Genomic DNA, 26,024 nt, shown 5'->3' on the forward strand with positions numbered 1-26,024 from the left:
ATGTTGCCTGGTCTGAATAAACATAATTTCTGCTGTGACATGTAGATGGTAGGGTCAGAATTTCGCTTCGACAGGATGAATTCACCGACCAAACTTGCCTTGCATCAACCATTCAGGCTGGTGGAGGTGGTGTAATGGTGTGGGGAATGTTTTTTTTTTTTTGGTACACGCTGGGCCCCTTAATATCAATCATTTTTTGGAAGCCACAGGCTTTCTGAGTATTGTTGCTGAACATGGGCATCCCTTATAGCAACAAATTTACCCACCTTGTAGTGGCTACATCCAGCGTGATCATACACTATGCCACGAAGCACAAGTCGTCTCAAAATGGATCCATGAACACGACAATGAATACTTCAGTGACCTCCTCATCAAGAGATCTGAATTCACTAGAGCACCTTTGGGATGTGGTAGAACCTGAGATACGTAGCATGAACATGCAGCTGACAAATCTGCAGCAATTACATCATACAATCATGTCAATATGGACCACAAAGGAATGTTTCCAATCCTTGCCATAAAGAACTGGAGGCTGTTCTGAGAGCAAATCAATGAGTCCTACCCAGTAGTAATATGGTGTTCCTAATAAAGTTGCCAGAAAGCAAGTGTGTGTCAGTGACCAAATGCCCCCAAATAGAAATATACTATAAGTTACTCGCTTTTTTTTTTTGTATTTTGTAATCAAGGTTAAAGCTAGGGTTAGGTTTCAGTGTAGCACAACATTAGCTATTTGCATTAATAATTATGTCACTGGAAGGTCCTCCCAAGAATAGTGTGTTTATGCAGGCTACAAAAATGTGTCTTTTCTTGGAGTGTTTTATTAGTTCCGAATTACGGCAACAACTGTTGGTGCTACATGGCTCCCCCTAGTGTGTACTTCATGCCATATCATCATTTGAATGAGAATTGTTGCAAAGAAATCAGCTCAGTGTAGAGAACAGTTCAAGGTTTCTCACCTTTGTTAAGTCAAACAAAATGGCAGGTCAATTTGCCATCCACATACAATAATTGTGTACTCTAGAATGAAGACACACGGTGTAGAACAGGAAAGCTTTAATTAGAAGTTACATTTCACATGCAGAGCTACATACGTTCATCAAAATTAACTACTCAGAAATGTGAAGTTTGAAAAGGGAGATGTGATCTGGATAGATTAACTGACACTTTAAAAAAATGAATAAGATCAGAAAATCCTGATGCATTGTGTGATTAAAAATTTTCTACCAAGGTAGTCCCTGTTCATTTTTTTTTATCCAACAGCCAGTCATTCATACACCCACTGATCATCCGTCCGTCCGTCCGTCCACTAAATCCACTATTCGTTCACTCATTTTTTATTAAATTTCTGTTTCTTAATTAACACCTTGGATACTTTATTCACACTTTTACTGGCTTGATACCCTGAGTCCAGCATGGATGAAAACTTGTGCAACCCAAATATACTAATCCCTGCCTCCACCCCCTGTCCTGTCCCACACTACCTCCTTCACTGCCTCCTCCAGGGGTTCTTGGGCTTCTCCTCGACCTTGGGCTTCTCCTCGACCTTGGGCTTCTCTTCGGCCTTGGGCTTCTCTTCAGTTTTGCCGAGGCTGGCCAACAGAGTGGGCAGCTCCTGTGTGATGGCGCTCTCAATCTTCTCCAACAAGCAGCCACCCCGCCAGCCACACTGCTTCTGCAGCAGCTTGAATTCTCCCAGTGCGTTCACGTTGAAAAAGTCCTGGTATATCTCTGGGGCTGGCAGATCAAACTTGCTCACATTGGTTTTGGCCAGCACTGATTTGTAGATGTAGAACCGGTCAGGGTCAGCGATGATTTCCTCCATCACCTCATGTGGGTCGCCAAACCAGCCAACCTTCTCGTGGTAGGTTTGGAGATAACGGTCAACCAGGAGAGCATGAACACGAACACGGATGGCGTGGCGTCGCAGAAAGGCAATCTTGTTCTCCAGCTGGTTCTCGATGGCCTGCTTTAGGTCCTCCAGGAGGGAGATCTCCTCATGAATGAAGAGTTTTTGGGAAGCATCGAGTGTGTAGTCCTGAGCCCTGAATGAACCGACGTAGACACGTGGCGGCTCCGTCACATTGATCAGTGGAGCCAGGCTCCAGAAGAGAGCACCATACACACGCATCAGCTCCTGTGGCACCAGGCTGTCAGCTTTGTTCAGGATGATGCGGATTTGTGATTCACGCCCCTTCATTTGCCTGAAAAGTGTCTCCAGCTCCAAGCCCACATCCAACTTAGTCGGGTCGAAAACCAGGAAGATCAGGTCTGCTCGATCAATGAACCACTGGCACACCTCGTTATATGGATAACCTGCAGGACAAAATACAGGAAAATGAATACTTCCTTTTCCTTAGTGAAGGGTTAATACTATAAATTTATGTACACTCCTAGAAAAAAAAAGAATTTCTAAAGAAGGTCCACGTCTGTCTAAAATCCTCTCTGAAGGGGAAATTCTCTGTAGGGTTTCCCCTGAGGGACAACAGTGTAAGGATGATGAACAACAAACCATGCAGTGTTTGATTAAAATCAGCAACCATGCCTTAACATATCACTTATAACTCCTTAAATCTGATTAGTCAGAAGGTGTTGATTAATTTTTTACAACAGCAGCTCTTTTAATAGTACAAGTATATTTATGTGCTCAGGCTATAGCGTTAACATTTCTATCGTAACAACTTACACAGGGACTTGGACTCTTCACATCATTGATGACGTACAGTAAGTAGCATTTAGCAAAGGAAATGAGATAATTATTCATATGGCGAAGTTTTCATTAAAGAGACGTTTACTGAATAGTTACAGAAGGAGTCCCGAGTGTCAGCACTCGGTCATGGTGAGTCAGCTTTCCTCCACAGGAAAGTCTTCAGGACAGCATGCTGTGCGCTACCTCTCTCCTGCTGCTTGCGGTTCTCGATGATCCCTGGCGTATCCACCAGCGTGACACGCTCCAGCAGCTTGTGTGGCATCTCGATACCCACCAGCTTCTCCAGGAAACTCTGGCCAAACTTCTCCAGGGTCGAGAAGGAGCGGGAAGTGTCTGTGGCCATAACGATGCCCTCGATGGTGCGCACTTTCTCACCGTGCATTATTACCATATACTCGGAGGTAGTGGGCTCAGCACCTGAAGGGGTCACAGTCATTGAAAAGGGGCAGGATGAAAAAGAGAAAAAAGGTCATAAATAAACAACACCTACGGTTATATTCTTGAGAATAACAATGTGGCAATGTCTCCACCAATATTTGAATTATTATAGGAAAGTTTTTGGGTTTTTTTTAGAATTTTTGGTGCTTCAATTCAGCTGTAAATGCTGTTGCATGGTAGAGAAATAAAGCAATGTTAATTATTCTTAGTGTAACCTGTGTAGAGTTCTTGTGGTTTGTTGTGCAGATCCAGCAGGTAGTTGATCATGGTGGACTTGCCGACACTCCAGGGGCCCAGAAACAGCACCATGGGTTTGGAGGCAATCTCAGCATCTAAAACCCAGAGAGTAATCATAAAAGCAGAGAAAACAGGGAAAGCAATGGCCGTAATGGTTAGAGAAGCAGCTTTGGGATCAAAAGGTCATTGGTTTGATTCCCTGGACCAGCAGGCATAGCTGAAGTGCCCTTGAGCAAGGCACCTAACTCCCAACTGCTCCCCTGGGTACCTTGTACATTGCTCTGGATAAGAGCCATTAGTGTAATGTCAAAGTCCCTCTCACACCAGAATCTGGTTTTCCCAGGCAGTCTCTCTCTCAGTACTAACCAGCTCTTTGAGGAGTATGGGTGTGGCACCGATCTCCGTTTTGATAGCCTGCGGCCTCTCGCCTATACAGTTAGGGTTACAGTGGGGGCTATTCCTCTGGTAACCGCGAGAGTTTGACTTCCCCACTTGCATCTGTATTGCAGCGTGCCTTCCCAGATGGTAGTAGGTGCCATTTTTATGATGGTCTTTGGTATGACCCAACTGCGAGTAGAAATGATGATCTCCCAATCAAGAGGAAGACACTAGGCCAACTGGCGATTGTGATGTAATGTAATGTAATGTAAATGACCATTCACTACTCATAGTAGCCAGAAGATGGTGACACCTCCTACCTCCATTTTAGATACACATGTTGGAAGTAGCTAGCACATTTCTTGAAGCAGCGTTACAGTTTATATCAACTTGGTACCATTAAGCAGCACTGTATTTTAACACACCTTCATGGTGCTGAATCTCTATCTTAATGCCTTCATAATGCTTTATCAGTATGAGTGAAAATCATTAGATGAACCCAAACCCAGGTGTATCTAGCCAACTGCTCAATCTGGACATGACAGTTGACTGTTTAATTCAGCTAGATAGCAATCCACTGTAACTCTGTACACTGGTAAAAACAAAGCCATTTAGCTGTCCATAAGCGATTTCATCCACGCTGACATGTCATGCAAAAGCAGCAGTCTGCTGTTGGACAGTTACAGTGTCAATGAAATGGCTTCTTTCCTCTGAAAACAGTTCTTGGCCATGTTGTGGAATTATAAAATGGATAAAAAAGTATGTTCTTTTAATAAAAATAAAAAAGCAATTGCTGGCAAAAAAAAAACAGTCAACTTTGACTTTGCGTGTTCACTATGTGGAAATCTTGTGGTGTGAACTTTTGTTATAGTTGCAACAAAGGGGCCAGATGTTCACCTGAGACCTCGTGCTGTCTGAGCTCCTTGTATTTGTACGCCTCCTCCAAAGGCTTGATGGCTGTGTGGTAAACGTGTTGCAGCTTCTTCACGATGGCTAGCGAAAACAAGAGAGGGAGAAACGAAACCAGCAAGACTAAGAAATAAAACAGCCTGAAGACATAATCAATCATCTGATTGTGTACTTGAATTTGATGAAGGGTAGCGTGAGCTTTCGCAATCAGCAAATCAACTGGCAATCATATGAGAGTCATAAGGAACACAAAAGAACAAGATTAGCTCAGAGCATATTCTCGTTTATTACTCACCTCCTTTATTAAAGCATTAAGATAATTCAAATTCTGCTGGAGTTATCATTTCAGTAATGAGTACGACAGCACAAACGACAAAGGAGTCCTGAATTGCATGGGTGTATTTTTCTGCGTGTGTATATATGTCCAACCTGAAAAGCGCTGAGCAGGGTCAGGTGTAGCCAGATGTAGAGTGTTGTCAATGTGAGACCGGTCCCTCATCTTAGGACTTCCTGGAGGCTTCTTGCCTAGTGCCAGAAAGAAAGGAAAGTCACCTTAATGTCATCAGTAGCTCTGTTTTAATACTAACTTAAACATGCAACCTTTACTGAACACACAAAATCTCCAAGGAGCTGTTGAACTGTCAATTCTTGATCATGCCACTGATAGATTTCCTATAACAGTGCCTCCTGTTGTGGTTTAAACCTGTCAGGCCTTGGAATCAGAACCAAAGGTCTGATTTTATTTAATTTCCTCATGTCCACATTTTAAAACCATGACTGCAAGAATGTTAAGCCATTCCCTAGCAGCAGCTGGTCTAGGAACACGTTATTTTAGATTGCCATGGGTGTCTATTGGGTCAGTAGAGCTATTTATGTATTGGGGTTATGCCGGAGCTCTGTGGTGTCAGGTTCGAGAGCATGGAGAACAGACAGAACAAGGCTTCTCCTTTTTATAGCGTCATTAACACTTTCATGCTCTATGGTAAGACTATATGGCAAAGTTAGGACAGTACTATTATGGAGTTGTTTTGTTACATAACTGTCGTGAGACAGCCTGCAAACACTTTACTGTTACTTGTCTCCTACCCAAGCTAGGTGCAATATCACCCATGAGGAATAGAAGGAAAATTCTTCAAAAATCTGTGCAGTTGGGGGAAAAGATAGCTGACAAACATATTGCTAAATATAATTTAGACCCAGAGTTACCTGATGTGCCCTATTATCAGTGTAGCTCAAACCTGCCAAAAGTTTGAAAAGTGTACTGTACAACGTAGTTGTAATCTATCGTAATATTTGGTGCAAAATCTAATAGTAAAATCAAGCTAACTGCATTAGGTTATACACCCTACTCATCCATCTTGGTCACGGGCTAAGCTGGAGCCAATCCCACCTGACTTCAGGCAAAAGGTGGGGTTCACCCTGGGCAGGTCGCCAATCTATTGCAGGGTGAACAACCACTCACTCTTAGATTCACAGCTAAAGGCAATTTAGAGTAGCCAGTTGACCTTGTCTTTGGACTGTGGGAGGAAACTCACACAGGCATGGGGAGAACATGCAAACTCCATGCAGAAAGGCTCCAGTTGGTGTGTGGGTCAAACCCAGAACCTTCTTGCTGTGAGGCGATAATGCTAACCACTGCACCACCATGCTGCCCACCATGCTCATAAAATATGTAAGTTTTATGCAAGTTATACTGTAGCTTGAACAGACTCTTTCTGTTCAGATTTTTTAATACCTGAAACTTCCTGATAATCATACTGGTGTACCTTTCACTTTGCTTTTGTGTGCTGGCTTGTCTGACACAGACTCCTTTGTAACTGGTTGCTTCTCCTTAGCAGGAGGATCAGTCCATGCTTCCTGTCCTGGTTCTTGTACAAGCTCAGCAATAGTCGACTCTTCTACAACCTTATCCACCTCCACAGACTCCTTAGTTTGTGCAACGTCTGGTTCCTCAGCAGCCAGAATTTTGTCTTCTACTGATACTTTAGTGTCTGCTGGAACTTTGGCTTTGTTTACAGGTGCAGCTTCTGCCATTAACTTTCCAGAGATGGTGTCACTCTCCATGGATTCTTCCTGTTCCTGAGATTCCTCCTCCACAGGTTCTTCCTTGGTCACCTCTTCCTCATCCTCTTCTTCAGGAAATTCATTGTCCTCCTCATCCTCCTCCACAGTCTTGGCTTCTTCAGATACTTCTTCAACCGAGTCCGAATCAGCCACATGTGAAACATCTGCTACCTCCTGGTCCTCCTCCTCCAACACCTCCTGGCTTTCATCCTCCTGCTCTTCACTCAACCCTTCAGCTGCTTCACCCGAAACCACTTCTTTGTCGTCCTCCTCACTGGTTACATCCCCTCTGGTGGTGGGGGTCATCTGAGAACCAGTGCTGCATGGCTGGCAAACAGTTCGCTCAGGTGCAGGCGTGTCATTGGAGGAACTCTGGCTGATCTCTTCTGTGCCATCACAGCAGGGGAACAGGTCATCCTCCGGCTGCAGCTGCAGATGAATCAGTGCCTCATCTTCAGGCACTTCACTCACCGAATCTAGAAAAGAAAGAAATTACTGAATCTGTACCCAAGTCTCGAGACAGGAAAACCTCAAATTTGCACAAAATCTATGAAAAAAATTACTGAACCTTCAAGGCAATGAAACTTGAAAAGCTACAAGACTATTAAGTACCTATGTCTGGAAAAGACGGGAAACTACTGAATTCGTACCCCACTCACTAAATACTGGATAGAGTCAAGAGACTGGTGAACCTTCATATCAATCTACACAATTGGGGGGGGGGGGGAGCATGAAATTGAGCATGAAATCCTAGAAAAACAACCAGGAGATTACCGGTTCTGTGCCTCAAGTAATTGATTCTTGAGACAAGAGACTACTGAATCTGTATCCCACTAACTAAATCTAGACCCAGGAAAAAATTGAAGACCAACCTCAAAATAAATACAGGAGAGTACCGATTCTGGACCTCCGTCATTTGTTCAACAACTGAATCTATCAACCTTAGACAACGTCTCATGGATGACCCTGCACTTTGACCCCAGCTTCTTAACAAGCTGGGATATGCGAAGAAAATAATTTGACTGTCATGTACTGTATGTGTGATAAATAATGGCTTATTTCATTAGTAAAACAAAATCCAGAATCAGGTGATGAGTGAACATCAATATGAAACACTGAATCTTCAAAAAAAAAAACCCAGTAAAGTACAGATTCTGTACCTTATCAATCGATTCTACAGTCTATAAACTATTGACTCTGTATGCCACTCACTCAGTATAGAGTCAAGAAACAAGCGAACCCTGATATCAAGCACTGAATCTAGAAGAAAAATGGATATTACTGATTCTCGAGGGTGTCCAAAAATCAACGAGTGTAAAGCTACATTACAACATATGCTCAACATGTTCATCCTGACACTCTATGCCTTTTCACAGCCACTGTATCATGTTTATTGCAGAGACTACTCAACATGTTCCCATTGGTTCCTGACTTTTTGGACACCCTGTAAAAGAAAACTTCTGGAAAATAAAAACAGTCAAGAAAGTGACAGTTTGATGCGTGCGGTGTGTCAGGATTCCCAGTGGTGCAATTTGTCCTGTTTTTGGGAGACTGTGAATTCCAATACTGATGATGCCACAGAAGGAATCCCAGGAATGCAGAGAGTATAACGGCCCTCTTCTCTAGGTTGGATGGTTCTGTTGTTCTTCCTTGTTAATCAGATTGACTTTTAGCTCATGCATACAGAATTGGTTAGTTAGCACTCTATGTAGCTGTCCTGATGCACTGTCTGAGCATATGTCAGCTTCACGTATCTTGATTTTGGCCTCCTTGATGTTTGCTCAGCAAGGGAGACTCAACGAGCACATAGGAAAAGGATGCAGCTGTTTTGAATGGGTTTCCTCCAGGTTCTTCAGTTTCCTCCACCTCCCGGAAACATGCCGCTACACGGGGCCGAATCATGGTCTTTGAAGAAAGAGGATGTGCGAAAGCTGGAGAGCTGTGAGATGTGGCTTTGGAGAAAAGTCTTGAACACCTCTTGGTCGGACAAAGTAAACAATGAAGAAGTACTGTGACATGTTGGTGAGAAGAGAGCTATCATATCTATTCTCAATAGAAGACAGAGTAGATGGCTTGGTCATTCTCTACAGCATGGTGATCTTCTCCCGCTAGTAATAGAGGGGAAAATAGAAGGGGGAGGCCTCCTGGAAGACCCCGAATAGGAATGTTGGACAGAGTAAAGAATGGCGGCTCCTATGTAATGGCCAAGAGATGCGCCATGGAACGAGAGCTATAAGGAAGGACCTGCCTGTAGACAGAACACACACAACAACACATGGATTGGCAAATTGATTTTTTTTTTCCGTGTTTACTCCTGTGACCATGACCAGAATAGAAACAGTTACAGAAGATGAGTAAACAGAGAAGATCTGGTTGGGTTATCAACCAGAACAATGTGTGTTAGGTTCCTGATCACTCTGGATGATACAGTATTAAAGGGGCTGTCTCACTGTTCCCAGAATCCTCTACACCAGGTAGCAAGTCACCATTTTCAATGCTAGTGATATTCCAAAAATTGCAACCATTTGGCAACATCTTAAGCCACTGATCTTAAGTTGTAACCTGAAATTGAAGACAATATTTTTTCCCCAGAGTATCTGTCTTTTAAATTCTTTCGACTGATCCATTCTGTTTGTGTACAGTTATTTCATACACATTGTAATGGCCCAGAACCAGCCTTGGCTGTCTCACATGTGGCCATGAAGGAAAGAAAAGATGAAGCATGTTTTGTTCAAAGCTTCCAGGAACAATGTCGAGATGGGTTTCAAAGAGATCACTAACAGTGGTTGTGGATGTTTTTGTCAAAACGAAAACAACGAACTGGATTCTGGAAGGGGGAATACAATTGGATTCTCTGACGTGTGTATTCATGCTAACGGAAAGAGATATGTGGAGTGTAAATGCGCCAATGTCAAATCCCTTGAGTAGGAACAATCACCTGACTACTGGCATTTGTACCGATTACGTCTTTGTGTCTGACTCGGATCAAAATTGATGGCTTGTGGGCAGGCCAGAATGTGATTTTCCTCATGGTATGGAAAAGAGTGTCACAAATGATTCCATGGGTCTGGGACAATGTGTCGGTACCGGGATTATCAAAAAGAAAGATCTATTTGGTAATTCCAAAAGCATCAAATTAACCTGGATAATTAAAGCACCAGATATTATTCATTGGTCAAATGCATTACACTATTTGAAAGTTCAGTGAAGATAAATCCAGAAACATTGTTCAACAAGTGCTAGTCTTTACTCAGTGCTTTACAGAACACTGAAACACCATCCAGTACAGTTCCTAAATGCCATGACATACAGCAGCTCTGCAGGGGACTGTGCAGTGACCCCAAGCCTCTCTGATAGACAGCAGGGAATGAGGGCAGTGCGTATGTGTTAAAGCTATGCTTGGATCACAGACCTTGATCTCTCTTGTGTGACCAGCTAGTGTTTCACCCCAGTGTTATAAAAGGACGCTGCTGCATAGTGACATTCTGATTCTCAACCCTGCGAGAGGAACTTCACAGCCAAATCCAAGTTTGATGCTCGCAGACTTATCTGTCTGGAGAAAGCATTTTGGAGATTCCACTTCATACTCAGTGCTGTTTAATACCAAAGCATTCCGGGATTTCAGTTCAAGAGAGAATTTCGATTGACAACAGCACCATTTTAGTTCATTGAAACACACAGTCCAGTTGAATTCTCCATTCTGATTGTTTAATTTTCTACTTTTCAGGCACTTCGCTCCACATAACCAAGTTTAAATATGTGTTATCATTGATACGATAAAGTTTTCTGTCAAACAATGTTTATTCACATTTATGGATAGAGTTGGGGCAGTACGGTGGTGTAGTGGTTAGCAAAAAGAGCAAGAAGGTTCTGGGTTTGAGCCCAGCGACCGACGGGGGTCTTTCTGTGCGGAGTTTGCATGTTCTCCCCGTGTCTGCGTGGGTTTCCTCCAGGTGCTCCGGTTCCCCAACAGTCCAAAGACATGCAGGTTAGGCTAATTGGCAGCTCTAAATTGACCGTAGGTGTGAATGTGAGTGTGAATGGTTGGTTGTCTCTATGTCTCTATGTCTCAGCTCAGCGATGATTTGGCGACTTGTCCAGGGTGTACCCTGCCTCTCGCCCATAGTCAGCTGGGATAGGCTCCAGCTTGCCCGCGACCCTGCACAGGATAAGCGGTTACGGATAATGGATGGATGGTTCCAAGACAAATGATATTGTGGTGTAAAATGAATAATATATTTCAGGATATGCAGTTATGGGAAAAATAATCAACTTCAGGGTTTCAATGGTAGCTCCATTTCATGTTATTGATTATTTTCCTCGAACGATTGGTTTCCTTTTCAGAAATGGTTCCAAGGAGAACCCACTGAAGAAGCTTTTTCAAAGCAGCCTTAAGAAACAGACTTGTAGTTCCAAGGTTATTAATGTTAAAATATTTGGTCTGTTGGCATTTTCTCTTCTGGTGGGTTCATGAAATGTTAACCAGCCTGAGATCCCATTTTTGACACAACATTTCGGTGGACCCAATATTTTCAAATGTAGAAGATTTCATTTCTTCTTCTGAAATGCTGCAAGATCAAAGGCGTTGACTGGAGGCGGACTTTTAATTACTTTAATTTTGCCTCCAATCATAGCCGTGGCCCTGCAAAACAAAAGCCATGCTCCCTTTATTACCAGAGCAGCTTTGATGTTGAATGAGTATGCGAAGTGCCAGCCTGCCTCAGTGATTCAGCTCTAATGACCAGCTTCGTCATGGGCACCAAATTGCCCTTGGTGTGAATCAGCTCTGGAAATAGCAGTGAGAGAACAGTGGGTGTTGTTTGTGTGTGTTTGTTGGGGTAACTAGAGTAAAGTTTAGTCCCCATCATTACATGCACATGCAACACGATAATACAAGTCTTACATAGTTACATTAATGCTTCAATAGTTTCCTTGCAAAAAAAAGAACTTTAGCGTTGAGAGTGCCAACTCTTTCACTAGACTATCAGTTCATCTGTTGCTCTGAAACATCAACTCGGATTTCTCTTCCACCTAAAATTAGTTTTCTACATAATCAAAACATCAGTCAATCAGCCAAGGCATTAGTTTTTCACTGGAGCTGCAAGGCTAATGCAGCTAACAAGTAATCTCACAGTAATCTGTTTTATGACTTACTGTCATTTCTAAACAAACAAATAAAAAAATCACAGTGTAGCAAAACACCGTAATGTTACAGACATAGTCTGAATAACTAGGAACATTTTTCCTTCGTGTATTTTAGTGGCCGTCCCAAATGATGACAGGAAGCAGGATTCTTTAAATTCACAACAAGAAGAACGGAAAATGGCTAGTTAGCAAAACAGTTTATTACATAAACACTGATCAGCGATAACGTCATGACCACTGACGAGAAGTGAATAACGTTTGATTATTTCATTACAATGGCACCTGTCAAGGGGTGGTATATATTAGGCAGTAAGAGAACAGTCAGTTCTTGAAGTTGATGTGTTGGAAGCAGGAAAAATGGGCAAGCGTCAGGATCTGAGTGACTTTGACAAGGGCCAAATTGTGATGGCTACTGCTGAAAAAGTTCATGTTGATGCCTTTGTTTTAGTCAGCATTAACTTTTTCAGCAGTTTGTGCTATAGTAGCTCTTCTGTGGGATTGGACCATATGGACTAGCCTTTGACACCCATGACCCTGTCGCTGGTTCACTGGTCATCTTTCCTTAGACCATTTTTGGTAGGTATTAACCACTGCATACCAGGAACACCCCACAAGATGTGCCATTTCGGAGATGCTCAGACCCAGCTATCGAGCCATCACAATTTGGCCCTTGTTAAAATTGCTCAGATCCTTACATTTGTAGCTTTGCCTACTTATTTTTTCAAAGCAAACTGATTCATGGAAATAAATAACTATGGGTCATTCTTGAATTTAGGGAACATTTCGTATCGCTGAGATGAACCTTTTGTTATTTTTCACAAAAGAAATCTTTACTGAATCAGTTTTGAACAATAATGCAAATTATGACAAACTTCCACCAATAGCAATGCTTGATGTACAATTTAGACCCAATTTATCCAGAAAACATTAACTAAATGACTCCCACCCCTCCCCCCATGTTATTGGCTGTCTTCGACTCCTGATTCATACATTCAACTTGAATAAACATGAAGTGATTCAGTCTCACAGTCTGTTTTTTGAGGCTTATTCTATTAACTGTTCTAAAATCAATTGCATAGAAAGTCTATTTTCTGTATTATGTGAAATTTCAGTCATAAAAAATATATATATATATTTTTTATCCGTCCCAATGTTCTTGTCAACTCTGTTAATTCTGTTATAAAACCACATAAAATCCACAAAGAGTTTTAATAATACACATGACACCTGCACAGAGTGATGTCACCTTCCTCTGGTGGGAAACTTCAGAAAGGCAGTGAGGTATATTCTGTTTCTTCTCTCATTAATTTGAACAAAATGTTGAGGATTTTACACCAACAGTAGATTAATTATTCATCAGATCTGTTCTCATGATATTGGAGTGAATCTCTCACTCATTTTAAAAAAACAACAACAATATGATTAAAATCCATAAAATTCTGTTTTGATATGTGCCTATATATGATTACGTTGCTAATTAATGTTGTTTGAAGAAAGTACATGAGGAATTGGGCTCTAGCATAGTCTATCTATAATTTACCACAGAATATACTATAAATTAGCACTTTTATATAATCAATAATAAATAATTGACTTTCAATTGTTTTTGTTCCTTAGTAAATATTTGGACCCAAAGAAATGGGAAAATAGAGCCCAGGTTAAAAATCCTGGAGTTTTCCTTTAACCAACAAAATGGAGGAGAATACTAACAGCTAACTGCTTTCCTTCTCACACAATTAGCTTCATAAACACCCTCCCCCTCAAAAAAATCAACTGAATCAATGTGTAATCTAAAGCTGACTGATTCAAATTGTGATTAGAAAATAGTTTTTTCTTCAGTTGTTCCTAAATGTCAAAAAGCTTGCTTCACATTTAGCAAAATGTACAGGATGACCAATAATTAGCTTCCTAGAAACATGCTAGCTACCGAGCTTAGCTAGAAAATGCAGCGTATTTGATGAATAGTGTCATGTATCTGGTTGTTGTTATTATTATTTATTTATTTATATTTTTTAATTAATGTTACTTCTGGGCGACACAGTGGTGTAGTGGTTAGCGCTGTCGCCTCACATCAAGAAGGTCCGGGTTCGAGCCCCGTGGCCGGCGAGGGCCTTTCTGTGTGGAGTTTGCATGTTGTCCGCGTGGGTTTCCTCTGGGTGTTCCGGTTTCCCCCACAGTCCAAAGACATGCAGGTTGTTGTTGTTATTATTATTTATTTATATTTTTTAATTAATGTTACTTCTGGGCGGCACGGTGGTGTAGTGGTTAGCGCTGTCGCCTCACAGCAAGAAGGTCCGGGTTCGAGCCCTGTGGCCGGCGAGGGCCTTTCTGTGTGGAGTTTGCATGTTCTCCCCGTGTCCGCGTGGGTTTCCTCCGGGTGCTCCGGTTTCCCCCACAGTCCAAAGACATGCAGGTTAGGTTAACTGGTGACTCTAAATTGACCGTAGGTGTGAATGTGAGTGTGAATGGTTGTCTGTGTCTATGTGTCAGCCCTGTGATGACCTGGCGACTTGTCCAGGGTGTACCCCGCCTTTCACCCGTAGTCAGCTGGGATAGGCTCCAGCTTGCCTGCGACCCTGTAGAAGGATAAAGCGGCTAGAGATAATGAGATGAGATGAGATGTTACTTCTAGGGTTTTACAGTACATCCATAACAAATTATTCAAATTTTCCTCTCAAATAATTCAAGTAGCTTTAAACGTAGTTTGCCCTACATGCTAAACTATTAATGATCAAACTCCCTGCACTTGTTGGTGCAGGTAACAGGTAAGGTGATAAGGTGCAGGCTATCTGCTGGTACCTCATATAGTGAAAGCTACATCAGGGGGCAGAGCCTTTTCTTACAAAGCCCCACAGTTATGGAACAGCCTTCCAAGCAGTGTTCAGGACTCAGACACAGTCTCAGCATTTAAGTCTAGCCTGAAAACATATCTGTTTAGTCAAGCGTTTTGTTAATAGTTTGATTTGGTAAAGGAATAGATCTGGAGAGTCCTCAGACATAGAGAGTTTTGGTAAACTGGGATGTATGGATGCTGTCAGTCCCCCACTCACTCGAGTTTGTTGACGGTATAGTGGCTGCTGCTTTATGTCCCGGGGCTCCCTCATGCCTGTGTTACCTTCTGGCTCTCCCCTAGTTATGCTGTCATAGTTAGTTTTGCCAGAGTCCCTGCTTGCACTCAGGGCAAAATGTATACAGTTCCTATTCATCAGTTGACATTGGACATACCCAACAACCTGTGTTTTCTCTCTTTCTCTCCCCTCTCCCCACTCTGTCTGTTCCTTTGAGTTACATGTCAATCCTGAGATCGAGATCCTGACCTCTTCTGCTCCTCGGACCTGCCTGATCCATCCTAATGCCCTACGTCTGGCTGGAGTCTCATCACATCGCTCCTGTAGAGGATGGCCCCATATGGACAGTTGAAAGTCACACTCGGAAGATGCTCTGGACACTTATAGTAATGCTTTTATGGCTGAGGATTACAGTCAACCTTTGGTCAATCAAACCTGTATAACCAACCTCCAAAATCCGTATTTCCCTTATAAAATCCGTATAAGATGCAAATTAAAATAATTTACCTAAAATTTGAATGATAATTAACAATGATATATCCAAGTTACTTTTTATTCAATATTAATAACAATAAACCTTCAGAATGAATACAAACCTCCAATGTTTGACAAAAACACAAAGTGTCACTCTAATGTTCTGAATTGTACTCCATGACAGCTTTTTTTTAGCAGTCTGCACCAATACTCACTAGGCTGCATGTCACAGCAAGTGTCTGTGTTGATCTTGCCGGAGTGCCCATTCAGAATCTTTTCAGTCGCTAGTGAAAGTCGCTCAGGTGGAAATACGCTTTTCAAACAAAATGTTACTTCCCGGTTGGCGGGATTCTCGCAATGCGGTGTGCGCATGATCAAAAGTGGAACGAAGTCTCGCTACCACAAGATAACGCGCGATTTCATAAGACTCTTTACTGGCTATTTGTGCTTTCTGTGGTGTACAGTACGTTTGTAAATGTTATGCACTCTTTTATCATCGTGGGAATTGTTTATAGCTCTAAATAAATATTGAAGGTTTTTTTAAAGAATCCATATAACTTTATTTGTACACCCATATACTACGTTTATTGAATCAAATCCGTATAAAATACGGACATTCCGTATAGGTTGACATGTATGTACAGATGACTTGTTAACTTTAGGACTGCAGTTGTCATGAACAGTTTTGCACTCAAGTTTCCATCAATGAACAGTTTATAACATCAACAAAACAGACTTCATGTTAAAACTGTTAAAAATGTTATCACACTATCTGTTATCATCCAAATGAGGATGGGTTCCCTTTTGAGTCTGGTTCCTCTCGAGGTTTCTTCCTCTTGTCATCTGAGGGAATTTTTCCTCGCCACCGTCACCACAGGCTTGTTCATTGCGGATAGACTAGGGATAAAATTAGCTCGTGTTTTAAGTCACTAAAATTCTGTAAAGCTGCTTTGCGACAATGTCTATTGTTAAAACCACTATAGAAATAAACTTGACTTGTTAGCGACTTTGGCCTCGTAGCTCCAGTGTAAAACTGAAGAAGCAAGCTTGGCTGATAAGTTCTTAAAGTCTGATTAACATACATGTACAGGGGGAAAAAACAAACAAACATCAGAATTGACTGACTGTTTCAACAGCAGCCAGGAATGAAAAAGCAAATCTATGCAAATGTTGCTAATGCTACACAAGAGGTGTGTTTTTTTTCCCCAGCAGAGGGCATCACTTAGTCTTCTGCTAGCTTGGTCTCAGCTCTGCTATTCACACTGTGCTTTTAGATCCCTGAAGTGTCTGCCCTGAATGAAATGGAGATGGAAATAATTTTTTACACACACACACACACGTCACCACTTGCATGAGAATGACCCTATTTTGCTTAGCTAACACTGTCGAGTTGTCCTAATATGTATATATCGCTAAGTGCTACTCAACTTTTCTGACTTTCTATATCAAAGATGGAAGAAAGAAAAAGTCAAAGAGGCCAAGGAATGCCTTTTTCCAATCTCTATTTGAATATAACCTCACAGTTCGATGAACTACAAGACTAAGCTAACTAGCTCAATAGCCAATTCACCCAAAATGTTTTCTCTTACAAGGCAATCCCCCATTAGGCTAACTAATATGTTGTGTGACTAAAATTATTAGCCATGCTTGATTAGATGTTTGTTAAACTTTGGCTAACTATTATATTGTGTGATTAAAACCATTAGCCAGCAAGTTAGCGCATTAGCTATAGCGAGGTAGGAGTGAGAGGCATCAGTGATGAAATGACTATGTGCGAATATTAATTCTGCCATGTTATTAATTATTCTCTGCTGATGTGTGGAGGCTTGTGGGATTCTGTTCCCTGTAGGAAATGTGAAGTAGCGCAAGTTAATCTTCACAGACTCACTAGAGGCAGCCATGATGGAAAATTAAATTACATTGAATGTGGTTAGGGAACGAGGGCATCCTCTGAGAAACATTTATAGCACTCCTGCATTACCCAAAGGTTTCAGTTGACTCGAGAGAGGATGTGAGGAGCTGGAAGGGTTCTGTCACAGTGCTGCCTGTGGATCATTTTAGCATCTCATCTCATCTCATCTCATCTCATCTCATTATCTCTAGCCGCTTTATCCTGTTCTACAGGGTCGCAGGCAAGCTGGAGCCTATCCCAGCTGACTACGGGCGAAAGGCGGGGTACACCCTGGACAAGTCACCAGGTCATCACAGGGCTGACACATAGACACAGACAACCATTCACACTCACATTCACACCTACGCTCAATTTAGAGTCACCAGTTAACCTAACCTGCATGTCTTTGGACTGTGGGGGAAACCGGAGCACCCGGAGGAAACCCACGCGGACACGGGGAGAACATGCAAACTCCGCACAGAAAGGCCCTCGCCGGCCACGGGGCTCGAACCCGGACCTTCTTGCTGTGAGGCAACAGCGCTAACCACTACACCACCGTGCCGCCTCATTTTAGCATAAAATGCTAATTCATTATGACCCTTTTCACAAAAAAACCCCCAAAAAACCAAATGATTGTTTCTCACAGGTGTTATTTTCACCTTTAGTTATAATGCAAAGTTTTTTCACCTCATCTTGATCGAGTCGAAACATTAGAGATATGTCCAAAATGGCTGCCAACTCATTAATGATGGACTCCAAGCTGAATGAAGGATATTGACTGTTCATGGACGAATTCATTCATGATTCAGCTATCAGGGTAAAGTAACATTTACTTTCTTTCGCACTGACGATATGGAGTCAATCAATATTCTGCATGTATTACTTTTATTTTACAACATTTCTGAAAACACATCAGTGAGGTCACGTGTTCTGAATTCTACCTCCATGATGCTAACTGGCAGCTAAAACCATTTATTTGTTAGCAACATTAACATTAGCATTGTAAGTTTAGTGGAACTACTTGGTAAACTGAATTACTGCGAAATGTTTGTGTGCTGAACAAAATGACTTACATTTTGAAAAAGCTTTTCAAACATGGAAAGTGTCAGATTAGAATGGAGGCAGTGGTCGTCTTCCTTCTTTGGTGTCTCGTGGAAACTCGTGACGACTTCGAACATTTTCGTTTTAGTGAATTGTGACACCTTAATACAAATTTTTATCAACGATTTGATTTTCTTTGCGAATATACTCAAGTGTGCTGACCTTTTTTAATCATGAGAATAAAAGACGTCAAAAAGAGAGTTTTTATAAAATGTGGTCATCGTTTGTCGTTTAAAAGGGAAAAAAAAACGCTTCTTCCGGCTGCTCCCATTAGGTGTCGCCACAGTGGATTATCATGAGCCACGTTTGTTTTGGCATAGGTTTTTACACCGGATGCTCCTCCTGGCGCAACCCTCCCCGAACTATCCGGGCTTGGGACTGGCACTAATATGCACTGGCTTGTACAACCCCCAGTGGCTGAGTATTTTACTTAATCTGCAGGTCTTTGAACTGTGGGGGAAACCAGAGCACCCGGAGGAAACCCATGCAGACACGGAGAGAACACGCAAACCCACACAGAAAGGCCCCCGTCGGCTGTGAGGCTTGAACCTGGAACCTTCTTTTTGTGAGGCAAAAGTGCTCACCACTACATCACCATGCTGCCCAGCTTAAAAAAAAAAAAAAAAGAATAAACTAGTTTCACTGAAAAAAAAACATCAAGCCCTTATATCAGTCTATTGTAACATCATGCATAGATGTATCAGTTTAAATCCAAATCATGTAGTAATGATGTAATGTATGTTTATAATATTTAAGTTATTCCATGAAATCTAGTCATACATGAGTTGATAGCCAACGAGGAGTGTAGCACTGAGTCGGCTATAAGCCACGTACGACGAAATTGAGTTTGAGTTGGCTGTTTTTCTCTACTCACGGTATATCAGCTGATATCCTAGTAGTAGATTAGCCAATCAAAGCCCATGATTGCTCATATCCAGTGAATGTGGATAGAATAATTACAGATATTTGAACATTGTTTATTATACCACTGCGAGAAAGAACGGAAAGGATCGCCTCATGCTCTGATGCATGTGGACTGCAATTCTTTTGAAGTAAACTGGGCTTCATGGAGGTTGGGAGAAATTTAAGAACTTAAAATGGTGTCACTGGTCAAAAAGATTGAGTATGCCTGGGCTGGTGCCATTTGAATTTTGGAGCAAACCTTGGAAAAGTCAGAACCAGTAACATGTGTGAACTGGGAAGACCCTGAGTGCTAAAACAGGCCCTTACTGTAGCAGCTCTCACTCCACTGTTCCCGTAAAGAATGTCCCTCCAAGGTCAGCAGGATGGAAATAAACAGTGCTGAAGTGATGGCAGCTGGACAGACGGTGGACAGTGTGTGTCATGGGAAGGTTGGTTTGAGAGTGGAAACGTCTGTCACATGTGAGAATGCTTAAGGAATGGCTATGCTACGTCATCATTTCTCCCATAAAGCCGTTTCGCTACACGCGACCACATTACTAAATCCAAGGACAGACTTTCACCTTTATAACCCGGCTAAAGCTTTCACATCCAGAGGGGTCAGAGGTCATAACAGGTCCAACATGCACAGTTTTAGAATTGGCATCTTCTTTAAGTATGCAAACATTTTGGGGTGACCCAAGGGATCTGAAAGCTAACTCTCATATTGTTAGTTCTTGAGATTTCTTCTCCCTTATGCCAAAAGTAGTCAATCAGCCATCACATGTTTGGTGTCTGGAGTGTTCTGGTGCTACATTGCTCAAGTAGCTAATAGGTATACTTTCAGGGAAGTGTATCGTCTCCAATTTATCATCATGCAAGCAAAATTGTGTCGCACCAACCCAACCTGTATCGAATGGTTCGTTATTCACTGCATGACCGTTGTCTATTATAAACGGACCTCACAGAGTTAAAACAGTCACAGCTCCATCTTTAAGTTGAATCACTTTTTCCTTCCATGTATAGTTTGGTGTCGACCTAAGGCTTGGTTTGGGGCGTGGCTTAAAATTATTACATTTCGAGCATAAGGTAGAACCCCATGTTAATAGTGATTAAAAATATAAATATAAACCCTTTTCAGTTAAGTGTATTAAAAACCTTGTATTAAAAATGCCTGTTTCTCAGGAAGCATAAGTCCAATCCAGCTGAAATTTGCTGTGCTGCAGTGTTGTGTTTATATTAATCTGTGAGTGGATTTCTAATGATGACTATTTCATGTAAAAAAAAAAAAAGGTCACCATTAGCCAATCAGCATTCAAGCAGGCATTTCATAGGATTTGGACTAAGATTCTGTTGAAAACTATGTTCACATATACAGTGGTGCTTGAAAGTTTGTGAACCCTTTAGAATTTTCTATATTTCTGCATAAATATGACCTAAAACAACATCAGATTTTCACACAAGTCCTAAAAATAGATAAAGAGAACCCAGTTAAACAAGTGAGACAAAAATATTATACTTGGTCATTTATTTATTGAGGAAAATGATCCAATATTACATATCTATGAGTGGCAAAAGTATGTGAACCTTTGCTTTCAGTATCTGGTGTGACGCCCTTGTGCAGCAATAACTGCAACTAAACGTTTGCGGTAACTGTTGATCAGTCCTGCACACCGGCTTGGAGTAATTTTAGCCCATTCCTCCATACAGAACAGCTTCAACTCTGGGATGTTGGTGGGTTTCCTCATATGAACTGCTTGCTTCAGGTCCTTCCACAACATTTCGATTGGATTAAGGTCAGGACTTTGACTTGGCCATTCCAAAACATTAACTTTATTCTTCTTTAACCATTCTTTGGTAGAACGACTTGTGTGCTTAGGGTTGTTGTCTTGCTGCATGACCTGTCTTCTCTTGAGATTCAGTTCATGGACAGATGTCCTGACATTTTCCTTTAGAACTCGCTGGTATAATTCAGAATTCATTGTTCTATCAATGATGACAAGCCATCCTGGCCCAGTTGCAGCAAAACCAGTCCAAACCATGATAGTACCACCACCATGTTTCACAGATGATATAAGGTTCTTCTGCTAGAATGCAGTGTTTTCCTTTCTCCAAACATAACGTCTCATTTAAACCAAAAAGTTCTATTTTGGTCTCATCTGTCCACAAAACATTTTTCCAATAGCCTTCTGGCTTGTCCACGTGATCTTTAGCAAACTGCAGGCGAGCAGCAATGTTCTTTTTGGAGAGCAGGGGCTTTCTCCTTGCAACCCTGCCATGCACACCATTGTTGTTCAGTGTTCTCCTGATGGTGGACTCATGAACATTAACATTAGCCAATGTGAGAGAGGCCTTCAGTTGCTTAGAAGTTACCCTGGGGTCCTTTGTGACCTCACTGACAATTACATGCCTTGCTCTTGGAGCGATCTTTGTTGGTTGACCACTCCTGGGGAGGGTAACAATGGTCTTGAATTTCCTCCATTTGTACACAATCTGTCTGACTGTGGATTGGTGGAGTCCAAACTCTTTAGAGATGGTTTGGTAACCTTTTCCAGCCTGACGAGCATCAACAACACTTTTTTTCTGAGGTCCTCAGAAATCTCCTTAGTTCGTGCCATGATACACTTCCACAAACATGTGTTGTGAAGAGCAGACTTTGATAGATCCCTGTTCTTTAAATAAAACAGGGTGCCCACTCACACCTGATTGTCATCCCATTGATTGAAAACACCTGACTCTAATTTCACCTTCAAATTAACTGCTAATCCTAGAGGTTCACATACTTTTGCTACTCACAGATATGTAATATTGGATCATTTTCCTCAATAAATAAATGACCAAGTATAATACTTTTGTCTCATTTGTTTAACTGGGTTCTCTTTATCTACTTTTAGGACTTGTGTGAAAATTTGATGATGTTTTACGTTATATGTATGCAGAAATATAGAAAATTCTAAAGGGTTCACAAACTTTCAAGCACCACTGTATGGTCTCTTTGTTGCTCTATTTAAAGGTACTGACTGCAAAGTTGAATTCTGGGCAAAAATGTTCTATTTCTAACACTGTTGGAGTTTCAATATGTTTCGCTGCTGCACACACCATGTATCCTGTGTGTAAATGTTTTACGGAGATAAAAAGCGTCCCGTATTTTACGATTCTGGAGATTGCCGAAGCAAATGAGCAACAATATCACGTGACCACTGTGAGGCGTGTTTGACCTACTTTTATCCAAAACATGTCAGCATGGGCAAACATGGCGAGAGGACTCCGCTCTCCCGCCAGCTAAAAGCCAGCGAAAAAAAAAGGAAAGCCAGCCTAGTCAGTGCAACTGCAAGATAGAGTCAAGTTAGATGACATCATGTCATTTTTCTGGACAGATAACCAAGTCATTCTAGCTAGCGCTTAGCTATCTTTGCCTTATTCATGTCAGATTGTGCTACAGTTTACTACAGCTGATATTTCATTGTGGGTTTCATCCTCAGGTTCCTATCGTGTCAAGTCAAGTTTATTTGTATAGCGCTTTTAACAAAAAACCTTGTTGCAAAGCAGCTTTACAGAATTTGAACGACTTAAAATATGAGCTAATTTTATCCCTAATCTATACCCAATGAGCAAGCCTGTAGCGACGGTGGCAAGGAAAAACTCCCTCAGACGACATGAGGAAGAAACCTCGAGAGGAACCAGACTCAAAAGGGAACCCATCCTCATTTGGGCAACAACAGACAACAATGACTATAACATTAACAGTCCTAACATAAAGTCAGCTTCTCTAATGGATATTTATAACTCCCGCCTCACCCGCAAAGCCATCAGGATTGCAGGTGACCCCACCCACCCATCTCACAGCCTCTTCAGCCTGCTGCCGTTGGGGAGGAGACTGCGGAGTCTCCGGGCCAAAACCAGCAGGTTCAAGAACAGTTTCTTTCACCAGGCAGTCAGGAGGCTCAACTCCCTCCCTGTTCTGCCCCTCCTCCTCCCCCCTCTGCCCCCTGCCACAGATTCTGCTCGCACACCCCCCTGCTCCCCCTTCAGCATCTGACATGCCATCCTCACAGTTCCACCCCCCAACACACACACACACACACACACACACACACACACACACACACACACACACACACACACACCTCATTGTTCATTAACACACTGAACTCAGGGACTGCACATCTCACTTTACCTCGCTCATTTGCACTATTCCGCACTACCTCATCTTAACAGCTGCTAGTTTGTTTAAACTGCTTATTTCATGTTTCATGTTTACCTGCTATACCTCAAGTGCCCTTGACTGTTTGGTTATTTGCACCAATTTATGTGTGTGTGTGTATGAGTGTTTAGTCTACGTCTAGTTCATATCTAGAGTGTTTATACTGTTTATTTATACTGTTTATATTGTTTGAGTGTTTAGTCTGTCTTGTTCTTATCTAGTGTTTATACTGTTTATATTGTTTGTCTGAGTGTTTAGTCTATGTCTAGTTCCTATCTAGAGTGTTTATACTGTTTATATTGTTTGTTTTTTTCAATTATTCTATTTTTATTTATTGCATTGCCTGTTTGCACCATGGGTCAGAGAGGACTGATATTTCATCTGTGCTGCATGTCGAGCATGTATAGCATATTTGACAATAAAGTTGACTTGACTTGACTTGATGCTGGAAACCCGAGCGCAAAACCGTTCACGACAACCGTAGTCCCAAAGTCAGCAAGTCAACTGCAGTCCTAAAGTCAGCAAGTCAACTGCAGTCCCCAGCCACAAAAGCACCACTGCAAGAGTCCAGAGCGTCCTCCAGACGCGACCCCCAACTGTCCACATGGGGCCGCCCTCCACAGGAGCAATGCGATGAGACTCCAACCAGACACAGGGCACCAGGATGGATCAGGCAGGTCCGAGGAGCAGAAGAGGTCAGCATCTCGATCCCAGGACCGACATGTAACTCAGATGGACAGATTTGGGGGGGATGCCTGCTAGTTTGAAATTTCTGTAGCCTAATGCTAAATTAGCATACGGACAGTCAAACTTACACATATTACACCATGTATACACCTTATTTTAAAATATGGACATCAGTAAACATCATACTACTATTTTCTGTGTGAAAAGTCAGTCAGTAGCTAGTTAGTTCACGGAGCTGAAACTTAGCCAACTAGCATCTTTGCTAAACAGGCTAACTGTTCCATCACAGAACAGAAACCATATGAAAATCTTTGTCTGGAGTTACTTTCACAGATGCCTCAAACAACTAGCCATTAGTCCTTAGAATCTGTAAGGTAAGAATCATTTCCAGTTTTAATGCCATTTATTTGGGCAATTCATGAAATTAAGTCCAGTATTGTTAGCTGCTGAGATGAAAACAAGCTTGCTGGCTAAAATAGCTGAATGAACAGCTTACACAAAATACCTCTGAGTGAGGCTGCCAGTTGGCTGAAAAAAACAAAACAAAACCCGTGAATGCAAATGTGTAGACGAAATTATATCAGGATATAAGTTTTCGTACATAAATTACGAAAGTATGGCGCTAATGTGGATCGACTTGTGTGTAAATTGGCGGGTGAGAGGGAAAGTTGGGCTGAACATGAGCTGTCTGACATTCACCTGCACTCAACACAACACTCCTGAACGAACGAACTGCCCTTGATCCTGAAGAAAACAAGATTCACAACAACATATATGGTTTCTCTGGAAAATATTTTGTCCAAGAGCTTAAAATACATTCACAAGAATTATTGTAAACATGAGTTATAGGACAGGTTATGTAAGAACGATCCTCAAGTCAGAGGAATATCTAAATATGACTCACTTTTTTGTAGTTACTGACAAGGCTGTAGAAAGTTGGTTGCATTTTTAAGAATAAAATAATAAGAAAAGGAATACAGTTAGCTAATTTGGTCATATTAGCAGTCCACGTAATTTCTGTCTCGATTTATTGTCCGTCGTATCTGTACAGCATGGCCTCTAAGATGTGACAGTAGTGCCAAGTGTGAAGCATAGTTATTGTTCCCACCCTGAAGTTCGTTATTTTCCGATAACGCTACTTCCTGAAGTGTTGGAATCCTCTTATATTGCAGCGATTTGTCAACGACTACAATTGTTAATTTATTTTCTTTGGATGTTTTATCACTTATTTTTAACGTTGTGCAATGCAACGCCCACTGTTACTACTTCCTCGGTAACACTCCCTCAGAACACAGCTTGTCATGTTAACGAGAAACCAGAAAGCGCAAACTCGTCTGTCCTGAAGACTTTCCTGTGGTGGAAAACCTCCTGATGGTTACAAAGCACATTATGTGCCATGTACGCAAGTCCCTGTGAACGAGCTGTTACTATAGAAATTATAACATATTAAATAAGCATTGGCATAAATTAGCATATTAATATAAACATGCGATTTGAATTACAGGCAGAAATACATACAAATACACCTATATAATATAGGTGTATAATACCACAGATGGATGGATTTACAATAGAAAGGCTTCAGCTCATTGGGCTCCGACGAAGAAGTTGAAGTGACACGGCCACAATTTCTCTTCCAGTCATTAAATTTAGGATGTGACTGAAAGTATGGCCAGTTCTAACATTTTCAGAACACACTCCAGAGATGCTATGATATCTGCTATTCTCAGTGAATAAAGAGAACATGTTCTTACCAGCGGTGGTGAGAGCCAACAGAGCGAGCAAGCAGGACAGTGTGAGCTTCATTTTCGACTGCCAGGG

General features: G+C 41.7%; 1 protein-coding gene across 1 annotated transcript; it reads right to left on the reverse strand.

Moving 5' to 3' along the window:
* Positions 1-1,038: 1,038 nt before the first annotated feature.
* wu:fc22b06 (sarcalumenin) lies at positions 1,039-26,024 on the reverse strand. Its single transcript, XM_060911357.1, has 7 exons — positions 25,958-26,024; positions 6,436-7,209; positions 5,099-5,194; positions 4,658-4,753; positions 3,361-3,477; positions 2,891-3,124; positions 1,039-2,313 (listed from the first exon to the last, which is right to left on the reverse strand). The coding sequence occupies exons 1-7, from the start codon at positions 26,007-26,009 to the stop codon at positions 1,487-1,489; spliced, it is 2,196 nt and encodes a 731-aa protein (XP_060767340.1). The 5' UTR covers positions 26,010-26,024; the 3' UTR covers positions 1,039-1,486.

Source organism: Neoarius graeffei, chromosome 27 (genome assembly GCF_027579695.1).
Source record: "Neoarius graeffei isolate fNeoGra1 chromosome 27, fNeoGra1.pri, whole genome shotgun sequence".
NCBI classification, from domain to species: domain Eukaryota; kingdom Metazoa; phylum Chordata; class Actinopteri; order Siluriformes; family Ariidae; genus Neoarius; species Neoarius graeffei.

Bases quoted from the DNA above. Each gene is read 5' to 3' on its own strand.
- wu:fc22b06 (XM_060911357.1), bottom strand. From the start codon at position 26,009: ATGAAGCTCACACTGTCCTGCTTGCTCGCTCTGTTGGCTCTCACCACC. The intron at 3,478-4,657 runs GTGAACATCTGG...TCTGGGTTTTAG, and splicing joins CAGACAGCACGAGGTCTCAG to ATGCTGAGATTGCCTCCAAA. The intron at 3,125-3,360 runs GTTACACTAAGA...TGACCCCTTCAG, and splicing joins ACCACAAGAACTCTACACAG to GTGCTGAGCCCACTACCTCC.